The following is a 16167-nucleotide window of genomic DNA, read 5'->3' as shown; positions in this document are numbered from 1 at the left end:
TAAAGGCCTGTGGGGGATTGGGTGGGGGGCCCTCAGGCTGTAGTCAGAGTAGGGGCAGGGGGCTTAGGTAAGTGTTCAAAATCCCCATGCACCAGGCATATTTTGCGACTGGTGCCGATCCAGTTCCGACCTTCTGGAGATCTCTGGATGCCAGGTTGGCAATGAACATCTCCATCTGGGTGGTCCCTTCAGCTTGCTTAAGCGGGTTAGCAGAAGAGTTTATTTATTGCATTTATATCCCATCTTTTTCTCCAAGGAGTCCACGGTTCTCCATGGTTCAGTTAATCCCTACAAAACCCCCATGAGGTAAATGAAGAGGCTGTGACTGACTCCAAGGTCACCTGGTGAGCTTCAAGACTGGTGATTTGAACCCAGACCCCCCCCCCCAGGTCCTAGTCCAACACTCTAAACCACTGCACCACACTGGCTTCCTAGAGTACTTCTGCTCTGGAGCAGCTTTATAAATTAAGTCAGTAAATAAATATAGGGAAAGCAGAATGTCCCTTAGAGAAGGATCTGAAATATTTTCCTGGGAGCTTGAATTTGTTTTATTCTGGATAGTTTTATTGGATGTTTTAATGCATTGTTGAACACCTTGAGATGTTTTCTTTAAAATGTAAAGTGGTACAGAAATAATAATAGTAATAATAATTTCATTTTTTAAAAGAAATGGTGCCTAGACATTCTGTTAGGCAACCGTAACCTAGATTTAAGGTGCCGTTTAGCTTATCTATCTGAGTTTCTAACACTGTTTGAGACCCATTGGCTGCCTTTACCTGGTTTAGCTGGCCAGTTGAAGCTGTTCCTGGGATGTGGCTGCTGTCACATGCTGACAGCTTCTAGGAGCCACAGGTGAGAGCTGAGTGCAGAGTGAGGACCCAAGGTAAACCTATACATAGTGCCCCACCTATAATTACCCTGTCTGTCATTTAGGAAGGCAGTGGAGGCAAGGACAACAAGAAGGGCTACTCTGCTCAGACTGTCTCCTCTGCCACCCTCCCCCCATGCGGGCAGACACTACATGCTGTATGTGAGGGAGAGGGAGGGAGGGAGATAGGTAGGGACAATTGGATTGCCCCCTCTCTTCCCTGCTCCAGTTGGATCACCCCCTCTCCTCCACAGGGCCAATAGACACCATATTCCCTGTGGGAGTGACAGGGAGAGTGGGGGAAGCAGGGATAAAATTGGGGCCTGCTCCAGTTGAACTGCCCCCTCTCTCCCATAGGGTGAAGGGACACCTGTGAGAGAGTGGTGAGGCAGGCAAAACAGCATTGGGGCCTGCTCCATTTGGACTGTCCCCACCACCTCCCACCAGTACTAAGAGATGCAATTGCAGTCAGCCTGTGGCATTTCTGTTCAGGACCCAAATTTATAAAAGATAAAAACAGTAGTCCATTCCAATAGCCATCGTTGGTGATAATGCCAGCTTTCTAGCTACATAATCCTAATTTGATATACTAATTTAATGCCCATAGTAGCATGCTGCTTAATTCAGACTTAATCAGAACTGTGGGTTTTATTCATCCACCGTTCTGATTAAGTCCTAATTTAATAGATGGGAATAAAATTTGCTAATTAATTCTAGTTCGCCCAATTGAGACTCCTACTGCCTTTTTATGGCTGAAGTAAGGTGACTTAGAGTCAGAAACTGTGTCCTGGAAAGCTGAACATTCTCCCACTGGCTTCTGAATGCTGCTCTTGTTGGTTCTTATCAATGCAAGCTTATGACACAATGCACACATAGGTTAGTTTTTAAGGTGCTATAACATACCAACGTCGCTGCCTTTCTAGAATATGTCGTTTCTGAGGATTGTGATAGACAGAAATATTTTATTTTATTTATTTTTTAATATATTTTTAATAGATAGATGTGTATTTGTCCTTTGTGCACCTAACTCAACACAAGACTTTGCTGGGCAAGAAAGCATGGGGTCTCACATGTGGGAGGAATTAGGAGAGTCAAGTGTTTCTCTAATGTGCACAGTGCTCAAAATGGGGTGTGTCATTCGTCCTGCAGTGAATATGTCAGAAAGGCAGGTTGCCTAGGTGAAACTGGGCAAAGCAGAACTCAGACGATCGAAATGAGACCAACTCTGCGCTGCAAAGATGTCTGCAAACATGACATGAAGGCTGGCAGCATCAATCCCGCCATGTGGGAATCTCTTACAGACCACAGTGCCTGGAGACAAGCAAACAGGTTGTGCATCCGCAGCAGTGACCAGAGGAGGAGGGACAGCTGGGGCGAGCACAAAGAGAAGAAACACCATGATGCATTTGCAGCAGCACAACCTGATGCCTTCACCTTCCTCAGCTGCAACAAAACATCTCTCCCATATCAGCCTCTACAGCCACAGCAGGTGCTGTAACTCTCCAGTGGTTTGACTTCATCCCCAAAGGTGTACTCCGTTGTCTCCCGAGACAGAAGGTTGTCAGCCTCCATTGCCTCATGAGGTAGACGGAGGTTTAGGTCACCAATAGCAAGTCAGGATGGGTGAGAAGTTCAGGGTAAATCAACTCTGCTGCACCCCAGAGCCATTCCATTTGTCCTGCAGTGTCCCCTCCACACACAGCCTCCTGCTGCAATTAGCCTTGGTGAAAAAGGCATTCTATTTTAGATATTTCCTGAACGGGGTGCTGTTTCAAGGGGGACCTTTTTTTGAGGACATGTCTAGAGAATGAAGGCTTAACTCCACTGGCCGTTTGGAGCTGGGGCTGATGGTAGTTGGTGTGCAACAACATCTGGAGGGAACCACATTGGCTCTGTGTAATGGATTATCTGAAGGGCTGCCTTTACATGATGTTTTTCAAACTTTACTTGGTTCAAAACACAGCAGCCCAGCTGCTACCTGGGATTTGAGTTGATGACGGCTCGCTCCCCCCCCCCCACTCTGTAAGGCTAAAATAAATGAAAAGCAGTTTCTCACACACACACACACAGAGAGAGAGAGAGAGAGAGAGAGAGAGAGAGAGAGAGAGAGAGAGAGATCCGGTCATGCAAGGGATTGGGGGCACCAATACTGGTGCCTGCCAACTGCCCAAGGGAGCCTAGGTATACTTCTGGCTATAGGATCGGCTGGTGGCAACCAGAAAGAAGGCCTTGTCTTTCATTGGGAGTTGTAGAACTCCCACCCAAGGAGTGTTATTAATTTATGTAATTGGATTTATATCCCACCTTTTTCTCTTGACAAGCTCAAGGTAGCATACATGGTTCTCTCCCTTATTTAATCCCCACAACAACCCCGTGAGGCAGGTTCGGCTGAGAGGCAACGAGTGGCTCAAGGTCACGCAGTGAGTTTCATGGCTGAGAGGGGAGTCGAACCCTTCCCAGGTCCCCATCCAGTACTGTAACCACTAAACCACATTACCCAGTGTCACCATTATTCTCCTTTGGACTCTGGGCTAAAGTCAGTTTGGTTTGCCCAAGCTATCAACACTTCTTACTATTTATTTGCTGAAGGGTATTTTATTGGTGTGAACTACTGCTTGCTTGTATTCCCTTCTCTGTTTTAAATGTTCTGGATATAGTGGAAATGAGGATATAAATCTTACTAAATTAAAACCTCTAAATAAAATGCTAGCTGTAACACTGTCCCACACTGTTCCTGCATCTATGTGGACATGCCAGTTTGCAGGCTATAGTTTAGTTTAAATGGTGCAGATTGTATAATCCAATTTGGTTTACAAAGTAACATTCTCTCAGAGTAAAAGCAGTACCAGCACTCTGTTCTGCTACTGACTCATTTCCCGGCACCTGGATTTCCATAAAGTCTAGCATCGACTACAGACTTAAAATGTATAGGAGGTATTTCCTTATCTAGAATTCCATTTAATGAGAGAGCAGAAGCTTAGAATGAGAGCACTCTCCACAACAAACGGAAATAGTATGTGATCTTGGACATTTTGAAAAAGATTTCTGATAAATTATAGAGATTCCTCAGTCTTGCCATAAAATAGAGCCAGAGCTAAGAGCACATGTTGGGGCTTTCCGAGCATGAGCTAGTGTTATACTACTAGACTGAGTCCTGATGCTTTCTGAGTTGAACCATTTTGACTGCTTTTTCTGTACATGGAAGGAAACCACATTTAATTTGAGGCTACTGCAGCAGGTTACTGAAAAACCATTCTGGAAGGCCCAGCATATCCAGCTCTGACTTATTATTGAAAAGAGCTCACCTCACAACGCAACAGGTACATGTAAGTTATGAAAGTGTTGTAGCAAACCTAAGCATTACATAAGAACATAGGAAGAGCCTCATGGATCAGACCAATGGCCCATCTAGTCTGGCTTCCTATTCTCACAGTGGCCAACCAGATGCCTGTGAGAAACTGGCAAGCAGGATTTGAGCACAGGACCACAGATACTAAGAAGCACAAAGCTTTACTTTCAGTGAAGATGGTGATGCTGCACCTGGTGGATTTCTGCCTGTCCTGTTTTTAAAGGTATGGAACCGCTGTTCATAAAAGAGCAACCTCAGATTCAGCTTTGGCATTCAAAAGCATGTTTATCGCATGGAAAACTTTATGTTACAGGGTAGTTTAATAAATATAATAATAAATAATAGTGACTAATAATGTAAACTCTACTTGCTTTAATTGCAATGTTTTTATAACCTGCCCTGGGACCCTTGGTAAAGGATAAGCTAGAAGTATAAATTAAATTAAATTTAAAAATAAGTGTTATCTCTGTCACTAACTTAGGTGAAGGACAAGTTCTCAATATTGGATTTGCTAAACCCATTCCATACAGGGATTGTAATGTTTTATATTGCCCCAATTGCATAGAAAGTCCCTAATATCACTACTAGTTCCTAAGAATGTGGGGTGCTAGCATAAAAATTCTGCATACAGTTAGGATGTTATACATAGTGATTAGCTTTGAAATGTTATGTTTTATTTTTCACACAGGAGCCAGGGTGAACCAATGTAGTATAGTTAAAAGTAAAATGTTAAACTGTTGACTAGTATTTAGAGCTTTGGATAATTGGAAGTACAGTGGTACCTCAGGTTAAGTACTTAATTCGTTCCGGAGGTCCGTACTTAACCTGAAACTGTTCTTAACCTGAAGCACCACTTTAGCTAATGGGGCCTCCTGCTGCTGCTGTTCCGCCGGAGCACGATTTCTGTTCTCATCCTGAAGCAAAGTTCTTAACCTGAAGCACTCTTTCTGGGTTAGCGGAGTCTGTAACCTGAAGCGTATGTAACCTGAGGTACCACTGTAACGTACTGAGTATAGCTCCATAGACAGTAACTTTAGGTGGGCTGTCCTTCAAGGTGTATTGAAACCCTATCATAACATAGTGGAGAATGGCAAAACCAAAATATGGCTTGTATTTTATTATAGCAAAATGTAATAACATGATTTTAATGCCTGCTATTTTACTTCTTACTGAAGAATTGGATAGAATGCTGCCTACTCACGTTCTCTTATGTCTGTGAAAGGCACAGACTTGTGTATATCTTTTTTGAAAGATAGTGGAAAGACTAGCAAGTGAATGTGGAATAAGCTGTAGCTGCAGCTCTGCTGTTGGGCAGTAGTGTTAATCTTGATTAAAAATACTGGCTTACAATATATTACCATGGAAATTCTGTAGTTTAACTATGAACATTATCACAAATTGCTGATTTGTGATATCGGACAAGCAGGATCCGATTATGAATGTCCTATAAAATTTAGACAATGTTTTCTGTGTGTTCACATCATACATCGAGTTCACTTCATTGTAAAAGCTTGCTGTGGGGCATTCTTGTAAAATGAATGTGTAAAAAGAATGAAGAAAATGTATTTAGAGGAATAATGTGTATTAAATTTCTGTAAGTCTCTTTCTGATGAGTGCATTAATCTCCTTGGACCTCAGTTTATTCATATAGAAAATGGGACTATTTCTTATAGGTCTATTGTGCTGCATTTTTTACCTGCTGGGATATACTATGGAATGTATATATAGTTGGTACGTGTGTGTTTCAGATCTACGGGCCAATTAATTACAGTGAATATAAGGGAAGTACCTTTAAGAAGTCCTTGCTTTTTTCCTGCCTTAAACAGCAGGGACTAGGTAGGTGTATGGTGAAGTTTTAGGACCCCTTATACAGGCTGTGGGGGTGCTTATTTGGGGATGGGGATGACCGTGTACCTAAGGGAACGAAGCTCCTTTTGCCTCTGCTGAGTCTTATGCTATTGCCTATGAGCTGCTCTCTTCATACACCGCAGTACAGCACTAGTTTCAGCTTCAGAGCTGTACATCCCGCCTCAGCCTTCTCCCTCTCAGCCAGTTTTATATTTGCGCGCCCTTTCAATCCCCGGTGACGTGTACCCCGCCGCGTCCAACCGGCAGCCTCCTCTGGTCAGGACAATGGAAGGCGTTCCTCCAACCAGCGCAGCTCCTGCCTCGGCGGCAGCCAATAGAAAGAGCCCTGTGTTGAGAGTAATGTTACCAGCGCTGAGAGAGTGAGGAGGCTGCGTATCGATCCAGCTCTCAGCCATTGCAGTGAATTGGACTACATACGAGATCCAGGCAGCCTTGGTGGCCGGCGCGCGTGTGTTTGTGGCGTGTGTGAACCGAGATCCTTGTCACGGGGTGAGTATCCTGCGGGGGGTGGGGGGGTCGCCGACTGGCTGGGGGGGAGGCCGAAACTCCCGAGCCTCTGTGGGGGTTGGGGGCGGACGGCGTAGTCTTTTGGGGGTGCGAGGGGGGCAGGCTTAGCCCTCACGAGACACACAAAGGGGGGGATTTAGGCAGGGAAACCACACTTCCCTCAGCACCGGGGAGGAGGGGGGGCAGGAAAACACCGAGCTGCTCTTTAAAAGGCGGGGGGGGGTCAGGAAAAAAAAGCCCCAGATCCACACCAAAAGTGGGGAGTTTTGAGAAGTGGTTGAAGGGGACCCACAAATGCCGGGAAAGCGCCTTTCCTCTCCTACCCGGATAACCGCGGCCGGGCTCGTCTCTTTAAACCCGTGGAAATGGGGCGGGGGTCTCGGCTGAGGCGGGGGGCGGCGGCGGCGAAGGGAAGCGGTCTTGAGTGCTAATAAGCTGCTTACATAGCACGGGCGATAGAGCCATTGCAGCAGAGCCGTCTCTCTATGTAATGTGTGAGAGAGCCGTGTGGGGAGACGGACTTCGCATCGCGGGGCTGGGCTCGAGTGTGTTTGTGTGAAGGGGGGGGGGGGAACGGGGGTGTCGTGTCCTCCTTTCTCTGCCTGGCTTTCTCCCCGACCCCCTTCCTCTCATTGTGGGGAGCCCCAAGAATCCCCGGGAGTGTCTCTGGGCGTTGTTGGCCTCGGGGCGATAAATCACCTCGGGAGCTGCGCTTGCTGTAACATGGCTGACGAGAGCCGTGTGTAAGTGGAGGCAGAGGGAGAGGAGGGGGGGGGAGGAAACAAGGCAGGCAGGGGGAGGCGCGCGCGCACGGGCGGGCGGGGGCGCAGTTCGGGGGAACTTTTTCCAAGGCGCCTTTTATACCTGGGCGACGGAGATGGGAGAGCTCCGCAGGCGACCGTTTAAAATCCCGAGTCCGGGTTCTATATAAAGGGGGGAGGTTTTGGAAAGGGGGGCCCCTTCTGGCAGCTCTCAGTGGAAACGAGACGCTCCCCCCCCCCGCCGCCGCCGCCTCATTGCCTGTAATGGCTGAGTGTGTGCGCCAGAGTACAGAGCGCACCAGGCACACGCACACACACACACAAAGGGAAGGAAGGAGCCATATTCTCTATGAGCAGCGGCCATTCCGAGAAGCGGCTTCGCTTCCTGCTCGGCTGCCGCGGGAGCCCATGCAAAAGGAGCGCTTGCCGCTTGCCATTGCCGCCGCGCGGGCGAGAGGCGACGCCGGGCCCCGCGCGCCCGGCGAGAGCGCGGCCTCCCCGCCTCGGCTGAGCGCCCGCCACGCGCATTTCGAGGGGACTTTCTCTCATCAGCAAGGCGTGCGCACAAAATGGAAGGAGATCTGCCGCCGCCGCTGCCGGTGGTGACCTTCTTAGGCAGCAGCCTGCGCCATTTATGAGCCCTCCCTACTTCCCTCCCTCTCTCACTCGCTTTCCCGGCTCGTTCGTGTAGATTAAGGCGCACCGAGAAGAATCCCAAAGCTCTACAGCTGCAGCTATATTTATTGTCGGGCGCCGTCCTTGGAGCCTGAGCACATCGAAGCTCGTGGCAGCGTAGTTTCTAAGAGGGAAATGCAATTTAACGCGACGAGCTCGAAAAAGCTGCGCCTTGATCATTTTTATATCTGTTGGGTGGGCTTTAGGGTTTTTTCGGGGGGGGGGTTACCTACCCCTCACGAAAAACTTTTCTTTCCCCTTCCACAAATTATCCCCTTCATAATTAATACATGGCTATGTGAAAGGGGTAAATTAAAATATTTATAAAATTCAATTTTTAGGGTTGAAGTGATTTTTTTTTCACATTACCCTGTAATGTAGGAAGGGTTCAGCAGTGGAAGGAGCATTTTAAATAACACTTGTGAATTAGATTTTCAGAGGTACATTTTATATCACGCTTTAAATCTATTAAGTCCCTCAAGTTCCTTTTTCTGCTGTTTTAATTATTAAGTTAAGCCCTAGCAGCCTCGTGTCTTAATTCTGAGAGTGCATTTTCAGACCCAGGCTCCATTGTAGACACCAGCAGCTCCTGGCTTTTAAGTGTTGTTTACTTGACAGAAACTTTAGACCGGACATGTTTAGTCAGAGAACACAAATCTTTTTCTGTCCGCATGCCAGACTGATAGGAAATTATGCCTTTCTGTGGCAATGCCAGTTAGAGCTGTGCACATTTCCCTAGTCAAGTTGTGCAAGCTGGAGTAGAGAGGTACTTTCTTCAACATGAAGAACTTCAAGAAAAGTGTGGTCTGTACTAGGAATCGTTACTTCTCAGAAAGAAAGTGTCAGCACAAATATGAAAACTGTAGGGCTTAATCTGAAAAAGTAAGACTGTGGGAAGAGCCCTTTTGGATCAGATCAAAGGCCTAACTTATACAGCATACTTTTCCACAGTAGCCAGCCCACAAGCGGGACATCAAGGCAGTAGCCCCCTCTTGCAACTGGTATTCATAGGCATTCTGCGTCTCATTCTGGAGCCAGCAAGTAGGTTTGATCCCCATATGGGACAGCTGCATATTCCTGTGTTGCAGAGGGTTGGACTAGATGGTCCTCAGTGCCCCTTCCAACTCTACAATTATATGATTCTATTACTGTGAGAGAAATAGCTGTTATAATTTGTAGCCCTTGATAGTCTTCCCTTCATGAATTTGTCTAATTCCATTTGTCAAGAATTTGTCACAATTGGTGGCCATCAGCACATCTTGTGGACACAGATTCCGTAATTGAGCAATATGCTTTGTGAAGAAGTACTTACTTTTTCCCAAATCTCCCACCATTTGACTATTGAATGACACCAGTTTGTAGTACAGGTGGGAACCATTTCGCATGCCCCGCCCCCATTCTGCCCTCTTCTGGGTCCAAAAGGACCCATTCATCAGTTGTGTGTCAATTGGATATGCACAAAATGGTCATGTCTCCCTTTAGTTGCTTTTTTCCAAAATAAAAAGCCCTAAAGGTTGTAACCTTTCCCCATGGAGATCAGAACCACACACAGCATTCCAATTGTGGTTTTACCATAGATTTGCATAATGACGTTGCAATAGTAGCAGTTTTATTTTCAGTCCTTTTCCTAATGATTATAACATGCACCAATGTACATCATTTTACATATGCTTACACTGAACCACATTTGCTATCTCATTGCCCATTCCTCAATTTTGGAGAGTTTTTTTGAGATCTTCACAGTTCCTTTTTGGTTTTCCACTCTCAATAATTTTGTGCTGTTAGCGGTGATGGCCAAGTTTGCTAAGTCCAGATGATTTTTGAACAAATTTAAAAGTATCTGGTTCCCGTACAGATTCTTGAGGGATCTCTCTCTCTTCTTTTCTTTTCTTTTCTTTCCATCTCTCTATTGTGAGAAATGTCCAGTTTTTTGCTTCCTGGTTTGTTAGCCAATTATTGATCCATAAAGGAACCTCCCTTCTTATGCCAAGGCTAGGTTTACTCAGGAACCTTTAATGAGGCAGTTTGTTAAAAGCTTTTTGGCAGCCCAAGTATACAGTGTCCACCAAATCTGTCCACAGTTCTAAAAGTCACTGGGCCATGTCTGGTTCTCATAGCATCTTCTGCAAATCTCATGCCCTTTTGCAATATGTGCTTTTGAAGGCACAAGCCCACATCAGATGATGAAGCAGCTATTGTGCATGAAAGCGCATCCTATAATAAAGCAGACTCTTTAATTTTTTTGTACTCTTTATATTGGTATTTGTAGCTAAATACCCCAGTCTAGCAAGCATAACCTTAGTGTGTAGTAGTGCTTAATGTGCGTAGATCTCCTTTTATGTACTGGGTCCTATGTACACAGTGTTAGAAACTGGGATAGGAATGCTAGGAGCCATGTGGCTCCTAGGCCCTATGTTGTGGGTGCCAAAACAAAATGTCTAGGCACCTTTTAAAAAAAATGCTGCCCCGCTATGAGACCAGGCAGCCCCACAGAAAAAGAAAAAGCTGTCAGGCGAATCAAGGGATTTGCAGAATAGCGCAGGAGCAAAAAAAATGTGCACAGGAGTAAAAAGAAAGAATGGTGTGTCTTTTGCTGCTGGGCAAATCAGGTCTTTGGCACGGGTAGTGCAGTAGCAAAAGACACGCTTCTTTTGCTGCTGGTGTGCCAGGCAGACCAACTGACTGCAGCCAGGCAAGTGGAAATGCTAGGTGCTAAGGGTGGCTCCTGAACATCTCCATCCAGTCGCAAAAGGCAGGTTACCAGTCACTAATTTTGAACACTGCATGTACATGAAAGGATTTTTCAGAGTTTGGAACTCCAGATCTAGTACAGTGGTACCTCGGGTTACATACGCTTCAGGTTACATACGCTTCAGGTTACAGACTCCGCTAACCCAGAAATAGTACCTTGGGTTAAGAACTTTGCTTCAGGATGAGAACAGAAATCGGGCTCTGGCGGCGCAGGGGCAGCAGGAGGCCCCATTAGCTAAAGTGGTGCTTCAGGTTAAGAACAGTTTCAGGTTAAGAACGGACCTCCAGAATGAACTGAGTACTTACCCTTTGGTACCACTGTACCTGATGTGCAAGTGGAGTGATCTCTTCTGTCTTAGGTTAGCCTTACAGTGCTAGGGAAGACTAGTTATCAAGTCTCTTATCAATGCCAAACAGATTGTTATTCTTGTCAAAGCAGACTGTGCCTACCATTAAGTTTAGGTAGCCGTACATGTGCCACTGCTGAATACAAGAATTTTTTTATTGAGGTTATAGACTAAACAAATTGTGCTTTGAAAAATAGCTTAAAAGGGTGATTCGAATTGAGAGGATTCACAATATTTAGTGCTTTTCTCTCAGAACAGTAATTGAAAACATTTTTGCCTATAATTTGGTATCAGTTTTCTGCAGTTCTAGCAGAACTTCATAGAATTAATAGTTGCTTGTATGGAAGACAGTTGCAGTGGGTAAAGGTAAATTTCGTGTTCAGGGGATGTACTAGTATACCTTTTTTCAGGAGTTCCATCAGGAGTTTGCCTGATGTTGAGATGGAGGACTGCATAATAATTAAAAGTCATCTTATAGCAACATGTTCTGCATTTTAAACAGATTTGTAACCAGTCGCCTGGTTTGCAAATCCCTATAAACTTGAAAGTGAACAAACAGCCAAAGTAACCACGAGTGGTAAGCCAAAAATAAACCTTGCAAATCAGTGCTTGTAGTTCATTTCTCCCTAGCAAATCATGAATGGTAAGTCAAGAGCAAGCAATGGTTTAAAGTGACATGCTATCTGGGACACTGATGTGCAACTATTTGGTTGCCTAGATAGTTGTCCAAGAATGTAGCTTTAAAGTATTAAGGGAAATGGCTCAGACTGGTAGTTTAAGCAGTTTTTAATCGTCTTCTTTTTCTTAGTCTACTGTATGGAAGCCCCAATAGTTCTCAAATGTTTCTACTTTGTCTTTCAGAAATCATCCAAAATGGGCAAAGGTGATCCTAAAAAGCCAAGAGGCAAAATGTCCTCATATGCCTACTTTGTGCAAACTTGCCGAGAAGAGCACAAGAAGAAACACCCAGATGCTTCAGTGAACTTTTCAGAGTTCTCAAAAAAATGTTCAGAACGGTGGAAGGTAAGTTGTTGTTATTGTTTTTTGTTTTAATAGTAATACTTTAAATACCCAAATAAATGCAATTTGCATGTAGCTATTTCCTAGGAATAGAAAACATACTCACTAATAAAGTTTACAAATTTAGAATGGAATTGGGTATAATCTTGAGCTGAGGATGCATACTGAATTATTTTTATAGACTATGTCTGCTAAAGAGAAAGGAAAGTTTGAAGATATGGCACGAGCTGACAAAGTTCGTTATGAAAGAGAAATGGAAAGTTACATACCACCTAAAGGAGAGACGAAAAAGAAATTCAAGGACCCAAATGCACCAAAGAGGCCTCCGTGAGTAGCTTTTATGGCTAACATGCATTGCGCTGATAGACATCCAAAAGAGTGATAGATGAATGGTGGGCAGGCAGAAATTTCACTTTTTTTATAAATATGGATAGGTCTGTTCTGTTATATCACTTTGCAATACATAGTAAAGGTTCTCACCTTGCTGTACATAGTTCAGTAGTTCTAACCTTTATGTTTCAAATGTTTATAATTTAATTTTCAGCTCAGCATTTTTCTTGTTCTGCTCTGAGTATCGTCCAAAAATCAAAGGAGAACACCCTGGCCTCTCTATTGGGGATGTTGCAAAGAAACTCGGAGAGATGTGGAATAATACTTCCGCAAATGATAAGCAACCTTTTGAAAAGAAGGCATCCAAACTGAAGGAGAAGTATGAAAAGGTAAACTCCAGATAGCCTCTTTTGCCATTCAAATATTTGTTGTTGTCATTAAATATATTGGGTGATGTACAGTGTTAGTCATAGTAGACCTGTTGAAATTTGAGTGAACTCGAGTATGGTTAAAATTGGATGTCACTCATAGGAAATTAATGTTAAAAGGAATGGAGCCATACGCATGCTTGCATTTTCTCTGGAATGTTAAATGGTACCAGCAATCTCTATTGAAACTAAGAACATTGGGTATTATAAACAAAAACATCCATCGGTGGAATATATTTCCAAGTAACTGTTCTTTGGAGCTAAAATACTAAAAAGATCTGATGAAAGTGTTGCTTAATTTAAAAAGAAAAGAAACTTGTAGGCTATGTGAACTAAATGTAATCACTAATAACGTGCTTTTATTTGGAGCATGTGTATTAATTGCTATAGTTTGGGGGGGGAAGTGTATCACTCCTAATAGTGGCTAATATTGTAGCCAGTACATTGCTTTCTTTATTTTTAATGGTTGAGGAATATTAACAGACAAGTGGTTGTGTTTTTTTGACAAATTCAGCATAGCTTGTGAACAAAATAAGATGGTCAGACTCTCAGGTCACTTTCATGTACTTACTTTGCCTTGGAAGAGGGATGACCATGTACAAGAAAGATACCCAGCTGGCAAAACCAAATGTGAAGGGGACATGCCTGCAAGATTATGCAGGTGCAAATCTAATAAAATATTTAGAAATAATGACCAAGGAAAGATCAGGCTGCTGCTTCTGAATTTGAAAAGAGTACCCACTGACTGCACAGCCTTTACACTTGATCATTTGCATTTTGTGCTCTGGTGTTCTTTCTGTAACTGGTGTTCTTTGTAACAGAGCATAGTATAATAATATATTAAGCCACTCATAATTGAGAGAATTAATTAAGCCATGGTGTAGATACTCTGTCAGTGTGGTACTGAGGAAGATCTAGCTAATGGCACAGCTCTATGAGCCATGGATGTACAGCAGCAAGATGGGTAAAAAAACCCTGATCATTTTGGACAGGTAGGGAAATGAGAACAAAAATTTGTTTGAAATCCTATACTTAATTTTTTTAATGTAAGCTTGACATTGAGTTTATTGAGGCTTGCTGTATTAAGTGTTATGTGCAAGTCAAAAAGAGAAACTTATTGCATGCTGAAGGTGGCACTGTCTACTCATTAATTGAAGTGCATGAAATTTATCAATAAAGTATTAGAATTCTTGACTGAGTGTACTGCTGTACTGAACTGCAGTAGTACAAATCTTAGACAGTCATCTGAATAGGCTCTATGTTATGAATTACAATTCTGTCAAATATAGATTCCTCTGTGTCAAGTAGCTAAACTTTCTCTGCTTCTCCTAAGGATGTTGCTGCATACAGAGCTAAGGGGAAGCCTGAGGTAGCCAAAAAGCTAGCTCCACCTAAGCCTGAGAAAAGCAAGAAAAAGAAGGAAGAGGAAGACGATGATGACGACGAGGATGATGATGAAGAGGATGAAGATGAGGACGAGGAGGAGGATGAGGAAGAAGAGGATGATGATGAATAACCCTCTTTTAGATCAGTTCTTGTCTATAAAAGCATTTAACCCCCCTGTACACAACTCTCTCCTTTTAAAGAGAAAAAAAATTAAACATAAAGCTGTGTAAGATTTGTTTTTAAAATGTACAGTGTCTCTCTCTTTTTCTTCTTTTTTCTTTCTTTCTCTCTCTCTTTTTTTGTATAGTTAACACACTACCGGACGTGTCTTTGGGTAGCCCTGTCCTTCAGTGGTATCTCAGTGGCCGCTAACCTTGCCTAGTACAGTGAGGGGGTTGTAAATTGGCATGAAAGTTTAAAGCAGGTTCCTTGTTGGTGCACAGCACAAATTAGTTATACTTGCAGATGTAGTTGGTTACTCATTTTCATCAGTTGTCTGCATCAAAAAAATAATAGTTGATCTGTTAACTTAAATACCACTCTGTAATTGCAAAAAAGAAAAAAAATGTAGCTGTTGACATTCTGATTGCTTCTAAGTAAATACATTTTTTTTTAATTAGTATTGTTGTCCTTTTAATAGATGCCCTTGTAAAGTCTTTCTTTCTGGAAAGCATATTCTCTCTGTTATGCCCTTTGGGGATCACATAAAAATGGCATTTTTGTTTCTTCATTCCTATAAGCTGATACAAGAGCTTTGATCTACGCCCTAGATAATCATGATAGGGTAGGAAATATATACAGGCATATGCAAAGCGTTGTGTGTTTTTTCCCCTTCATATAAGAGGCCACTTTTTTTTTTTGAGAACCCTGTTCTTAGCCAATCTGTATTTGCTCAGCTTTTGCTTACATACAATATTCTACTGATTTGTGTAAATTTACCAGTTTCTGAGGGCTGAGGAATATAGAATTCAGTTCAGTAGCATGGAATAATTCCAGGGGAAAATAACTTCAAATTTGTGTCCTTGGAGGACCACTGAGAGTATATTTTCATTTTGAGCTGTGAGGGATTTACATATGTGACTCCATTGGCCATAATGAGAGTTGTATTTGCAAATACCTGAATACAGAGGTGAGTGTACCCTACCTAAGCAGGTAATGTCAAATGCTAAAATTACTGTAATCCTTTTAGGATACCATGTCAAGTAATAGTTGTGGGCTTTATACAATGACCTCTCCTGGTAGTAAATGTCCCACAGGGAAATATTTTACTTTGCTAATGTTTTCTATAAGTGGTACCATTGTTCAATCTGTATGAATTCATGCTTTCATAACCACAGTAGTCCTAGACTATCCCATTTTCAAAATTTTATATTGTCTCAAAAGTCAGATGAGATGTATCTTTTTCTGTTAGTCTTTTTATAATGCATTCTTGATATTTGCCCATTTTGTAAGTTAAAATTAGCTGTATAGGGAAATTACTTTTTCCCCATATAGGTGTGAGATGTAACATGGTATTCCAATGACCTCTGATTTGATAAAATATAGGTTGCTTTGAAAACCAAAGTTAAAAGTTTGTGCACATTCAGTAAAAGTGCTGGCAATTATTAACTCTCTTCACATTTACCTGCGGACTAATTTGGGAACTGATTGGCAATTCTGTAGTTAAAAATTATGGTTCTCATGTGCCAGTGTTTAAAGATAGCATTCTTGTAACTTTACACACTTTTTTGATGGAGTATTGTTTTGTTATACGATTTTGACTTTTACGATTCTTCAATTTTGCATTTGTTTATGTATAACCTCAGGAGAATACTGAACATCTGATTTCCTGGTTGATACTAATAAAACAATAATTACAGAGGTTTTATATATTTAG

At 42.9% G+C, this 16167-nt stretch overlaps 1 protein-coding gene across 1 annotated transcript; it reads left to right on the top strand.

The window, feature by feature from the left end:
- The first annotated feature begins 6429 nt into the window (after window positions 1–6429).
- HMGB1 (high mobility group box 1) lies at window positions 6430–16158 on the top strand. The gene is made up of 5 exons (XM_053385993.1): window positions 6430–6575; window positions 11989–12150; window positions 12329–12474; window positions 12692–12866; window positions 14239–16158. The coding sequence occupies exons 2-5, from the start codon at window positions 12001–12003 to the stop codon at window positions 14419–14421; spliced, it is 654 nt and encodes a 217-aa protein (XP_053241968.1). The 5' UTR covers window positions 6430–6575; window positions 11989–12000; the 3' UTR covers window positions 14422–16158.
- Window positions 16159–16167: the final 9 nt, after the last annotated feature.

The sequence above is a fragment of the Podarcis raffonei genome, chromosome 4, assembly GCF_027172205.1.
Source record: "Podarcis raffonei isolate rPodRaf1 chromosome 4, rPodRaf1.pri, whole genome shotgun sequence".
Taxonomy (NCBI): domain Eukaryota; kingdom Metazoa; phylum Chordata; class Lepidosauria; order Squamata; family Lacertidae; genus Podarcis; species Podarcis raffonei.
The sequence above is the reverse complement of the archived record's forward strand: the minus strand, read 5'-3'. Positions and strand labels throughout refer to the sequence as shown.